This window comes from Neomonachus schauinslandi, chromosome 8 (genome assembly GCF_002201575.2).
Source record: "Neomonachus schauinslandi chromosome 8, ASM220157v2, whole genome shotgun sequence".
Classification (NCBI taxonomy): domain Eukaryota; kingdom Metazoa; phylum Chordata; class Mammalia; order Carnivora; family Phocidae; genus Neomonachus; species Neomonachus schauinslandi.
In genome coordinates, this window is record NC_058410.1 from 85,187,763 (window position 1) to 85,201,010 (window position 13,248).

Below are 13,248 nucleotides of genomic sequence, written 5' to 3' on the forward strand. Positions count from 1 at the left end.
ACTTCTAAATGTTTCTTCCTTCTAATATACTCTGCACTATCTTGATAGACCACAAAATTTTGATAGGAACTAAAGTTTTTCCCTCTACATGATCATTTTTTCAGCAAGGATCCCACCATTAGCAGCAGGAGTCCTAAACCTTTGCAGGTTGAATCAGAATAACAGATGATAGGTAAACCGATTTTAGTAAAACCTAACTATCGAAAGGAAATAGTATAGGAACCATACTAGATTCTCACTGCTAACATACCCTGAACTGCTCTTCTCAAGCTCCCAACTCAGAGACTCAATTCTCAGGTAACTGCTGTAAGCCCTTTGCCATAAAAGGCAAGTATTTACATGCAAGGCTGTGAAACATACTACATCAAGATGCTCACTATATTTCAATGGTAAGGTTTTTACTTAAGAGAGAAAATAAATATATGATGTTTGAAAAGTGGTTATATCTTAAGTACAACAAAAACTCTTTGATATTTCCAATTTTTGGCAATAAAACATAACATCTACTAGTGATTTTAAAATTCCTTTGTAATACAACCGGAAATCATAAGACATTTCACTTAAAGTTTACTGATGCATGTCGGGGCACCTGAGTGGCTCAGTCAGTTAAGTGTCTGACTCTTGGTTTCGGCTCAGATCACAACCTCAGGGCTGTGAGATGGAGCCCCACATGAGGCTCTGCACTCAGCACGGAGTCGGCTTAGGATTCTCTTCTCCCTCTGCCCCGCCCCGCTGTGCTCATGCGTGCGCACACGCGCGCTCTTTCTCTCTCTCTCTCTAAATCTTTAAAAAAACAAACAAAAAAAAGGGGGGTGCCTGGGTGGCTCAGTCATTAAGCGTCTGCCTTCAGCTCTGGTCATGATCCCAGGGTTCTGGGATCGAGCCCCACATCCGGCTCCCTGCTCGGTGGGAAGCCTGCTTCTCCCTCTCCCACTCCCCCTGTTTGTGTTCCCTCTCTGGCTGTGTTTCTCTCTAATAAATAAATAAAATCTTTAAAAAAAATAAAAATTTAAATTAAATAAAAATTTAAAAAAAATTAAAAAACAAAAAAAAAAGCTTATTGATGCATGCTAAAGAGAAAGTTACCAGAGGAGAATTAAAACTAAGTAACCAGGTTATAATTACCAACTTAATCACTCCTTTGAAAATATGTAGTATTTAACATCTAAATTTAATTTGATGAAAGGTAAGAATTTAATTTGGTAAAATATCATTAAAACAAAGTGATATTCAAAGAAATTAATTTTAACTGAAAATCAGCATTTCAAAAAATATTTCAAAGAATTCTACTCAGCAAAGGTCTTACAGTCTTAGCATCTGCAGTTTATTAATTGTTCTTCATGACCTTGGAATCAAGACACTATGAGATAAAAAACACCAATGAATCAATGTACATGTATTTATCCTAAACACCTACTACAAATAAGAAACTGTTAGAAATACAAACATAGACTTGGTCCCCACCTGATTGATGCATAATTTCAGGAAACACAACATCTATGCCATCTGTGTTAGATAAGAAAATTTATCTAAAAATACAATTAAACAATAATACAAAGTAGGAAGTAATAATACCAAATGCACAGCAATGTCGCCAGAATTTTGAGGAAGGAAAAAAGTGTTATCTAGTTGAGATATTAGAGAGGCTTCATGGAAAAGGTAGAATGAGTAAATTTTAGGTAAGAGGTGGGGAAAGGAAAGGACATTCTTACAACTCTATGAAGGTAAAGACTGCTTTAATAAATGACAGAGAAAGAACCAGTATGTACCTGCACTGTACACTTGAAATGGATGTACCCTGTATATGTAATTTATGCCTTGATTAGGTCAATTTTTAAAATTTCAACAAGTATCAAGGATGTTCCCTTTACTGACAATTCCTTTACCATGCTTCCATACTTTCATGATCAAATACATTCAAAGCCAAGCTGCCATAATTATTTACCCAATGCCTTTTAAAAAGCTAATGTTCTCTCTCCCTCTAGTTTGCCTAAGCACATCTATCTTGCATATCACTGCCAAAATAATCTTCCCAAAGAACCTTTCTGAATTAGGTCTCTCTCTACAAACTTTGGAATGTTACCCACAGCCTTTCCTCCAAAAAACAACATGGACTTTAAGGTCCTCTACAATTTGGGCTCAATCTACCATGCTGGTCTTTTCACTACTCTCTATACACAGATACACATCTTTCTTCAAATATTTTTTCTATACACAGATATTTTTTCTATAGAGATACTATTTTTCTAAATATACTTTGTCTATTTTCACTTTCTATACCTATCCTCAGGGTATTCTCTCCAAATGATATACTCTTGCCTTCCACCTTAATCCACTCAAAATCTACCTCAGATGTTTACCTTTAAGCATCAACTCTTTTCTGAAGGCCCCTTCAGGTATGATCTCTTCAAACTTTCACTGAAATCTGATTGTGCATGAAAACTAAAAACATTTTTCTTTATGTCATTAATAAGAGAATACTAGTCCTTGAGGAGTTCACATGATCTGTACCCATAGATATATAACTGCCTAAAAATTATATAGGACAATATAGAAGGACATGCTTAGCACACATATTCATTCAAAAATTACTTAATGAAAGAATGATTATTCACATATTGTAAATATCCTAAAAAACATTCATATGTAAGACTACAAAAATAAGATGGTAATCTTAATGGATTTTTAAAAAAATGAATTTTACCTTTTCAGTTGTAAGAGGTTTTGCAGGCTTTTCTGGCTCCTTTTCTTTCTTTTTCTCTTCCTTTTTTTTTTCCTTTTCTTTCTAAAACACAGACCATAGTTTTGATCAATTTACTTTGTAAAAAATGTCAGCTCTTAACACATTTTTATTTTACTAGTTTGAGTCATTATTTGAGGAAGTGTTCATGATGACAATACCCAGTGATACTGAAATATAAAAGTAAACACAGCAAATTCATATGGTCATTGAAATTACATGTTGATAACACAACAAAGAGTATCTTTGCTTTAAAAAATTTGAGACAGGTGAAACTATTTAGAACTTCTTTGAAATTTTAGAGTTTGTTTTAAGCAAATGAGACCTCTACTCAATAAATTCTCACTGTATCTTTACATCAGGCTAGGCTTCCTCCTAGCAACCATCATGTTGAAATTTGAAGAAGAAGAAAAAGTAAACTAACTGCTAAAAGAGAGTTCCTTATCACACAAATGAAGACAGATTACAACATGTGAACATGAGGCGAAAAGGAAAAAAATGCTTTAATTTTTTAAAATATCACAAAACATGGGGGCACCTGGGTGGCTCAGTTGGTTAAGCACCAATTCTTGATTTCGGCTCAGGTCATGATCTCATGGGTCATATGATCAAGCCCCATGCTCAGCGGGAAGTCTGCTTGAATATTCTCTCCCTCTGCCTCTCCCCCCACTTGCACGCTCTCCCTCTCTTTCTCTCTAATAAATAATCTCTAAAATATCACAAAACATGCTTAGTCCACTACATAATGTTGTGATTTTTAAAAGGACAAGTACAATAATTTTCTCATTAAAAAAAAATGTTAAGGATATGCCTGGTACCAGAGCAAACTGATCAGTGTATTTAATCCAACTCAATCTAGGTAAACAATAATGATACTATGATGACTACAATTTGCATTTCCAAGAAGGATAAAACAGGATATAATATTAAAAACTTAAGGGCCACAAACATGCCAAAAAAGGAAAATGAAATAAAAGATTAAACCATGAGCATTCATTAAGACATTTAAAGGTAAGAGATGCCTAGAAACCTAGAAGTGAATCACCACTACAAATGAGTATTAATTAGTACTTTAGTTTCCTAGCAGCAAATGGGAAAAGATAAACTGATGAACCTAGGAAAGGCAGAATAATAAACACACAAAACTCAGTCAAAATGCCTATTGGTTTGTTTGTACCTGTGTCTTTAAAATGGTATTTGACACAACCTTTCAACAGTATAATTTTTATTATTTGTAATTGAGAAAAGATAACATTGGCAATTCCTAGGCTATAACATAAGGCATATAATAAAAGTTCCTATGGGCCAGACACTGTGGTAATCACCTTATTTTCTAATTTTTTTTTTTTAAATTGAATAAAGTATTGTTTTTCGTTTTTTTTTTTTTTAAGATTTTATTTATTTATTTGAGAGAGAGAGAATGAGAGAGAGCACATGAGAGTGGGGAGGGTCAGAGGGAGAAGCAGACTCCCCGCTGAGCAGGGAGCCCGATGCGGGACTTGATCCAGGGACTCCAGGATCATGACCTGAGCCGAAGGCAGTTGCTTAACCAACTGAGCCACCCAGGCGCCCACCTTATTTTCTAATTTAATTTATACAATAAATGTCTGAAAAAAATGTGATCGTGGTTGTTTTACAAATGAAGAAAAAAAAACAGGAAAGTAAGGCAGGAAGCCTCACAACTAAATCAGTAGGAGGACCGAGGGAAGACAGAGCCAAACTCCCACGTGCGACTCTGGTATTTATTGCTATTCTTTCATACCACAATGGTTAATATTTATTGAACCCTTACTATGTGCAAGATACCGTCTTCACTCCTTGAATCCTTACAACATCTTTGTAAGTAACCTTATCCCATTTACTAAGTGAAGAATAAATGAGATATGCACCTCTACCTCTGAAGCCAATAATAATTATATGTTAAATTTAAATAAAACCAAATTAATTTAAAAAAATAAAGCCAAAGTTAATATAAAAAATGAGATATGCACAAATCTTTTATCTATTATGAAATATTTTCTAGATATTGTTAATCAAATTTGGTGAGGAAAGCAATGTGATTAAATATTTTCACTAATATGTTGGGGATGAATTGTTCTATACCCTCACAGAACTGTTAATTTCTCAAGGAAGGCACTGTCATGAGAGTGGGGAAGAATGCTTGTCCTTCTAATCACTGTAACTGGTAGGCACATATGACATCACCAAAAATGACTTATACAGCTAGATTTAATAAAGAGAGAGTACAACTCAGTGCTCTTCAACACTGGAATTTCAGCTGCTAAAATATGGCTGTCATCTAATCTGATTTCAGCAGAGGTATTATGACACAAGTTTTGAAGTAACATTAAAAACATGGGCTCTGAATGCAGGTCATACAGTTTGATCCACAGATGACTCCCATCTCTAGAATCAAAAGCTGCTGAAAGATCAGAATACTGTGAGAACCTAATTTGTTTTAAACTATTTTCAAGAACAAAATATAGCTGTATTTGGTATTGTAAAATAGTTCCTGAAACTTGGTTGCTATATATACAAATGATGTAGTGAAAAAGACCTTCTATGGAAAAAAACAAAAAAAACAAAAACCACAAAAAAAAACAAAACTGGAATAAATGTCCAATTTCTGTAAGATAGAGAAAAGCATGTGTTGGGTTCATTATACTCAAACTATACTTGAGTGACGTGATTAAAGATACAGTCTTCAAAAAACTGTTACTTCAAAAAATTGTTATTATGTACTCCTACTTTAAAAAGTTGTGAGCATATATACTATACCATGCATATATACTTCTTTATAAAGTATATACAACACTACATTATGCACATTATAAAACATACGTAAAAATAGAAATTTTGAAAGGATAACAAAAAAAAAAAGCACAAATAGACATCATAAATGAACTACCTTGGGGCTCTCTCTAATATTTAATGCTACAGACATCAGACTCTGGAGACCACTGAATTAGACCAATGCCTTTCTTTCAAAAAACTGAAGTATAATTTACATATAACATATTAATTTCAGGTGTACAAAATGATTCAATATTCATATAACACTGCAAAATGATCACCATCATAGGTCTAGTTTCCTCCTGTCACCAAATAAAGTTACATAGTGAAATACAGTACTGTTGCTCTAGTCACCATGTTATACATTACTACCCATAACCAGTAAGACCAATAGCAGGGAATTTACTATGTTTTCTTCTAGTAGCTCTATGATTTCAAATCTTGCATTCAAGTTTTTAATCCATACTGACTTAATTTTTGTATACAGAATAAGATACTGGTCCAGTTTTCCCAAACCATTTATTGAAGAGACTGCCCTTTCTCCACTGTATATTCTTGCCTCCTCGGGCATAAATTAACTGACCATATATATGTGGGTTTATTTCTGTGCTCTCTATTCTGCTGCAGTAATCTATTTATCTGTTTTTATGCCAATACCATACTGTTTTGATTACCATACCTTTGAAATCAAGGAATGTGATGCCTTCATCTTTGTTCCTCTTTCTCAACATCACTTTGGCTATTCAGGATCTCTTGTGGTTCCATACAAATTTTAGAACGTTTGTTCTATTTCTGTGAAAAATGCGATTGGGATTTTGATAAGGATTGCACTGAATCTATAAACTGCTTTGGGTAATACAGACATTTTAACAATATTAATTCTTCCAATCAATGAACATATAATAATTTCCATTTACTTGTGTCTTGTTTCATTCATCAATATCTTGAACTTTCCAGTGTAGAGGTCTTCCACCTCCTTGGTTAAATTTCTTCCTAGGTGTTTTATTCTTTTTGATGGGATTGTAAATAAGATTGTTTTCTTAATTTCTCTAACCATTTGTTGCTCGTGTAGAGAAAGAATAGATTTTTGTATATTGATTTTGCATCCTGCAACTTTACTGAAGTTCTTAGTTCTCACAGCTTTTTGGTGGAGTTTTTAGGGTCTTCTATATATAAAATCACGTTGTCCACAAATAATAACGATTTTACTTCTTCCTAATTTGGAAGCATTTTTTTCTTTTTCTTGCCTAACTTGTCCAGCCAGAACTTCTAATACTATGCTGAATAGAAGTGGTAAGAGTGGGCATCCTTGTCTTGTTCCTGATCTTAGAGGAAAAGCTTTTAGCTTTTCATCGTTGAGTATGATGTTAGCTGTGGGGCTTGTCATATATGGTCTTTATTATGTTGAAGTACATTTCCTTCATTCTTGCTTTGATGAGAGTTTTTATCATAAATGGATTTTGAATTTTGTCAAATGCTTTTTCTGCATCTGTTGAGATGATCGTGATTTTTATCCTTAATTTGTTAATACTGTAGATCATGCTGATTGATTTGCAAATGTTTAACCATCCTCACATCCTTCCAATAAATCCCATTTGGTCACAGTGTATGATCTTTTTAATGCATTGCTGAGTTCAGGTGGCTAACAGTTTGTTGAGGATCTTTTCATCTATGTTCATCAGGGATATTGGCTTGTAGTTTTCTTTTTATTGTGGTGTGCTTGTCTGGTTTTAGTATCAGGATAATGCTGGCCTTGTAAAATTTTAATTGGGAAGCATTCTCTCCTCTTCAATTTTTTGGGAGAGTTTGAGGTACGATTCACTAATGAAGCCATCTGGTCCTGGACTTTTGTTGGTTGGGAGGTTTTTGACTACTGATTCAAACTCCTTGCTAGTAAATGATCTATTCAGATTTTCTATTTCTTCATGATTCAGTCTTGGCAGATTGTATATTTCTAAGAATTTATCCATTTCTTTTAGACTCTCCAATCTGTTGGCATATATAATTGTTCATAGTAGTCTCTTATAATCTGTTCTATTTCTGTGGTATCGGTCATTACTTCCCTTTTTTCATTTCCGATTTTATTTGAGCCCTTTCTCTTTTATTTCTTGATGAGTCTGGCTAAAGGCTTATCACTTTCATTTATCTTTTCAAAGAATTCAGCTCTCAGTTTCATTGATCTTTTCAATTTATTTTAGTCTCTATTCCCTTTATTCCACTCTGATTTTATTATTTCATTCCTTCTACTAATTCTGAGCTTCATTTGTTCCTCTTTTCCTAGTTCCTCTGGGTATAAAGTTAGATAGTTATATGGGATTTTTCTTATTTCTTGAGGTAGGCCTGTATCACTATCAACTTCCCTTTTAGAACTGCTTTTCCTAAATCCCACAGATTTTGCTATGCTTTATTTTCATTTGTCTCAAGGTATTTTTTAATTTCTCTTTTGATTTCTTCATTGACCCATTAACTGTTCGTAGTGTGTTGTTTAATCTCCATATATTTATGCTTTTTCCAGTTTTCATTTTGTGATTTATTTCTAGTTTCATACCACTGTGGTATAAAAAGATGCTTGATATTACTTCAATTTTCTTAAATTTACTGGGACTTGTTTCATGGTCTAAAATATGATCTACCCATGTGCACTTGAGAAGAATGTGTACTCTGCTACTTTGGAATGTAATGTTCTGTACATATCTATTAAGTATATCTGGTCTAATGTGTTGTCTAAGGCCAATGTGCCCTTAAGGATTTTCTGTCTGGATGATTTATCCACTGATATGTTAGGTATTAAAGTCCACTATTATTGTATTGCTGTCAATTTGTACCTTTAGGTCTGTTAATATCTATTTTTTTTAAAAAAGATTTTATTTATTTATTTGAGACAGAGAGAATGAGATACAGAGAGCATGAGAGGGAGGAGGGTCAGAGGGAGAAGCAGACTCCCTGCCGAGCAGGGAGCCCAATGCGGGACTCGATCCAGGGACTCCAGGATCATGACCTGAGCTGAAGGCAGTCGCTTAACCAACTGAGCCACCCAGGCGCCCTGTTAATATCTATTTTATATACTTAGGTGCTCCTATGTTGCATTCATAAATATTTACAATGTATCTTCTTGCTGGACTGCTCCATTTATCATTATGTGATGCCTTTGTCTTTTACTGGTCTGTCTTTTAAATTCTATTTTATCTGAGTATAGCTACCCCAGCTTTCTTTCGGCTTCCATTTGTATGAAACATCTTTTTATGTCTGTGTGTCCTTACATCTGAAGTGAATCTCTTGTAGGCAGCATATAGATACACCTTGTTTGTTTCATTCATTCAGCCGGTCTATGTCTTTTGACTGGAACATTCAGTCCATTTACATTTAAACTAATTATTGATAGGCATGTTCTTACTGTCATTTTGTTAACTGTTTTCTGGCTGTTTTTGCAGTTCTCTGTTCCTTTCTTCTTCTTCTCTTGCTCTCTTCCCTTGTGGTTTGGTGGCTTTTTTTAGACTTTTCTATTTTTGGTCTACCTATTATAGGTTTTTGATTTGTGGTTACCACTGGGTTCATATATAATAATCTTACATGTATAGCAGTCTATATTACACTGATGGTCACATACATGTGAACATATTCTAGAACCACTAAAATTTTACTCCGGCCTCCACATTTTATGTATATAATGTCATATTTTACATCTTTTGGTGTATCCCTTGGCTAATTTTTGTAGATACAACTGATTTAATCAGTTTGTGTTTTAACCTCAATACTGGCTTTATAAGTGATTAACTCACTACCTTTATGGTATATTTGCTTTTACCTGTGAAATTTTTTCCTTTCATAATTTTCTTCTAGTTATGGCCTTTTCTTTCCATTTAAAGAGTTCCCTTTAACATTTCTCATAAGGCCAGTTTAGTGGTGATGAACTCCTTTAACTTTTATCTGTGAAACTTTAGGCTCTCCTTCAATTCTGAATGGTAACGTACTTGGGTAGGGTACTGTTGCCTTTAAGTTTTTTCCTTTCATATTCTGAACATATGCCACTCCCTTGTGGCCTACAAACTTTCTGCTGAGAAATCAGCTGATAGTCTTATGGGTATTCCCTAGTATATAACTAGTTGCTTTTCTCTTGCTGGTTTGAAGATCTTCCCTTTAACTTAAACATTTCCATTTTAATTACTATGTGTCTTGGTATGAACCTCTTCGGGTTCACATCTTGTTTGGGGCCCTCTGTGCTCCACTGACCTGGATGTCTGTCTGCTTCCCAAATTTGGTTAAGTTTTCAGTTATTATTTCTTCAAATAAGTTTTCTGCCTCTTCTCTTCTACTTTGATTTTAGTATGCTTCATACTGTCCCAGAGGTCCCTTCACCCATTTTCATGTTATTTTTTTTTTCTTCTTGCCATTCAGCTTGATTTCCACTACCCTGTCCCTGCAGCTCACTGCTCTGTTCTTCTGCCTCCTCTAGTCTGCTATTGATTCCTGAGTATATTTTTCATTTCAATTAAAGTATTCTTCAGCTGATTCTTTTTTTTTTAAGATTTATTTATTTATTTATTTGACAGAGAGAGAGAGAGAGCACACAAGCAGGGGGAGAGGGAGAGCAGGCTCCCCACGGAGCAGGGAGCCTGATGCAGGGCTTAATCCCAGGACCCTGGGATCATGACCTGAGCTAAAGGCAGACGCCTAACTGACTGAGTCATCTAGGTGACCCTACTCTGATTCTTTTTTATATTTCTATCTTTTTAATGAAATTTCTCAGTGAGTTCATCCATTTTTCTCTCCAGTTTAGTGATTGACTATGAACTCTTTATCAGGTAGATTAATTCCTTTTTGTTTAGTTCTTTTTCTGAAATTTTGTCTTATTCTTTCACTCAGAACATATTCCTCTGTCTCCTCGGTTTGTCTAATTGTCTGCCTGTTTTTCTACATTGGGTAGATCAGCTACATCTCCCTGTCTTGAAGGTAGTGGCCTTATGAAGAAAGTATCTTGTGGGGCCCAGAAACACAAGCTCCCCAGTCACTAGAAACAGGTAGTTCAGGGGTGTCCTCTGTGTTGGCTGCATGCGCCCTCCTGCTGTGACTGGGCCATGAGTGCTGGGGGCGTGCTGGTGGGTGGGGCTGGCTCCAACGCCTGGCTGTTATAACTGTGGGCACACTGCAGGGATGGAGCTGGCCTCAGCCCAGCTGGTGAAGAGGCCTGCCTGTGGCTGCTGCAGACATGCTGGTGGGAGCAGTTAGCCTCCAGGGTGGCTGGCTGCAAGGCCTAGCCACAACTGTTGCAGGCATGATGGTAGGCAGGGCTGGCCCCCATTTCATGGGGCACGAGTCACTTTGGAGTAGTGCCTGTCCCAGCCAAGTCTTCCCACTGGGTGGGGGAGGTGGGTAGAAGCTGCTTTGGGAGGGGAACTGGTCCAGACAAAGGCCGTCTGCCAGGTTGTGGTGGGGTAGGAGCCATTTGGAAGGGTGCCTATAGGGGTAGGTCAGTCTGCAGAGGAACATGAAATGGGGTGAATGGTTGCTACTGAGGTTGATGGGAGAATGTCGGAACAAGCGTCTGCCAGTATCGGGTCAGCTAAAGGAGGGCCAAAAAATGGTGCCCTCCAGTACTCTGTTCCTGGAGAAACTTCCTACAGATCCCTGCCCCTCTGGCACATGCCCTAATATTAGCCAATCTCCTTCATTCATGTTCCAGGCACTTTTCAAACTGCTACCTCTGTTCTGGGTCTCCAAGCGAGTGAAACTGTTCAGAGGCCCTTTAAAAGCAGGGTCTCCATTCCCTCTAGTCCTCTAGCCCTCACGGAGTTAAGCTCCATTGATCTGCAAATCCAGATGTTATGGAGGCTCAACTTCCCAGTGTGGATACCCCCGGGGCAGGGGGTGCCCAATATGGGGCTTGAACCCCCCTCACTTCTCAGGGAGGGCCTACCTTGATATCCCTCCCACTTGTGCATTACTTTGCTGGGGGTTCATTTCCCAATGTGACCATGTCTCTGCCCCTCCTATTCTTCTTGACATCACTTTTTAAAATATCTTTAGTTGTATAAGAGCTGTTCTGCTAGTCTTCAAGTCTTTCTCAGAGAGTTGCTTTATATGTATTTCCAGCCTTGGAATACACCTGGGAGGTGAGCTCAGGATCTTCCTACTCCACCATCTTCCCATGAATCTATCTTTAGCTTTAACATTTTAATTATAATGTGTGTTGGCATGGATCTCTTTGGGTTCACCTTTTATTTGGAACTCCCTGGGCTTCCTGGATCTGTATGGCTGTTTCCATCCCCAGGTTAGGAAACTTTTCAGCCATTATTTCTTCAAATAAGTTCTTGTCCCTTCTGCTATCCCCTTTCTGCAGCTCCTATAATGTGACTGTCATTCAGCTGTGAATGTTACTGATGTTGTCACATAGGTCCCTTAAGTCATCTTTGTTTAAAGAACCTTTTTTTTTTCCCTTTCTGCTGCTGTTTGGGTTAGTTCTACGGCCCTGTCTGCCAGGGCACTGATCTGTTTTTCTGCTTCATCTTGTCTGTTGTTGATTCTCTCTAGCATATTTTTCTAGTTCGGTTATGGTATTCTTCAGCTCTGTGACTTCCAAAAAGGAAAGTAGAGTCTTACTCTCCTACAGCTTTTTGGGTATCCTTGACATGAAACCCATTGATTTCCAAAGCCAGATGTTTTGGGGGCTCATCTCTCCAGTGCAGGTCCCAAGGGTTGGGGTGCCTGATGTGGCTCGCTCCTCAGAGATATGCTCCATATTTGTGAGATCACTCCCACTGGTGGATTACAGCACCAGGGATGGGTTTTTGGTGAGTCCATGTCTCTGCTCACCTACCTATCTCAATGTGGCCTTTTTGTCCTTTGTTGTGAAGGAGCTGTTCAGCTAGTTTTCACATCTTTTGTAGAGAGAACTGTTCTATGTGTAGCTGTAAATTTGGTTTGTCCATGGGAGAAGGGGAGCTCTGGGTCTTCCTATGCCACCATCTTGAATCACCAATGTCCACTTCTAAAACTTGCAGGCAGGAAGTGGGTTAAGGTACAAAAGTGTGTGAAGGGTTTCCACCCTTTTTCTCACATGAAAGCAATTCTGAAAAGGAAAATTTTACCTTTGACATTCTTCCACTTTCTCATGGTAACAGCCACACTCCTAGAGTGCTTCTTTCCTGCGCCTGTGTGTTGACCTAAGATACCTACAACATTCCAACCATGTACTTCATGCTCCAAAACTGTCTCCTACAGACTCCTCATGAACACCCTTTGCTCTGCCAACTCTTAAGTTCATTGTACCCAGCTTTCCATTCTCATTACTTTCCTCTTATCACTCAACACACTTTCCCTGGGCTGCCTTGTAATCTCAATCCTTCTCGCAATCCCTCTCTCTCTAACTCCACCCCCACTGCCCCTAGCCTGGATCTGTCCTCTGGGCTATACACTTGTATATCCAACCACCTACTAGATACCTGGATGTCCCACAGTCATATCCAACTTTTAATTCATCACCCCCACCTTCCTTTGTTCTCCTCAAACCTGTTCCTCACCATCAGCTTGTATCCTTTTCTCCCTGGATAGCACTATCATGTACTGAGATGCTCAAGCCAGAAACTGGAAGTCATCAAGGCTTCCCAAACCACTGTCACAATCCATTGATTACTAAATCCCACAGATTCAGTCTTCTCAAAATCTCTTAAAACTGCACTCTCCTTTTTATTCTCTCTGCCTCCATTTTAGCAACTGCT

General features: G+C 37.3%; 1 protein-coding gene across 3 annotated transcripts in view; it reads right to left on the bottom strand.

Moving 5' to 3' along the window:
• SMAP1 (small ArfGAP 1) overlaps positions 1–13,248 on the bottom strand; it is a 168,339-nt gene that overhangs the window by 76,330 nt on the left and 78,761 nt on the right. For all 3 annotated transcript variants that reach the window (XM_044917295.1, XM_021691941.1, XM_021691940.1), the window contains one exon: positions 2,705–2,785. In XM_044917295.1, coding sequence (XP_044773230.1) covers positions 2,705–2,785 — 81 coding nt within the window. The remainder of the gene's footprint in view (positions 1–2,704; positions 2,786–13,248) is intronic.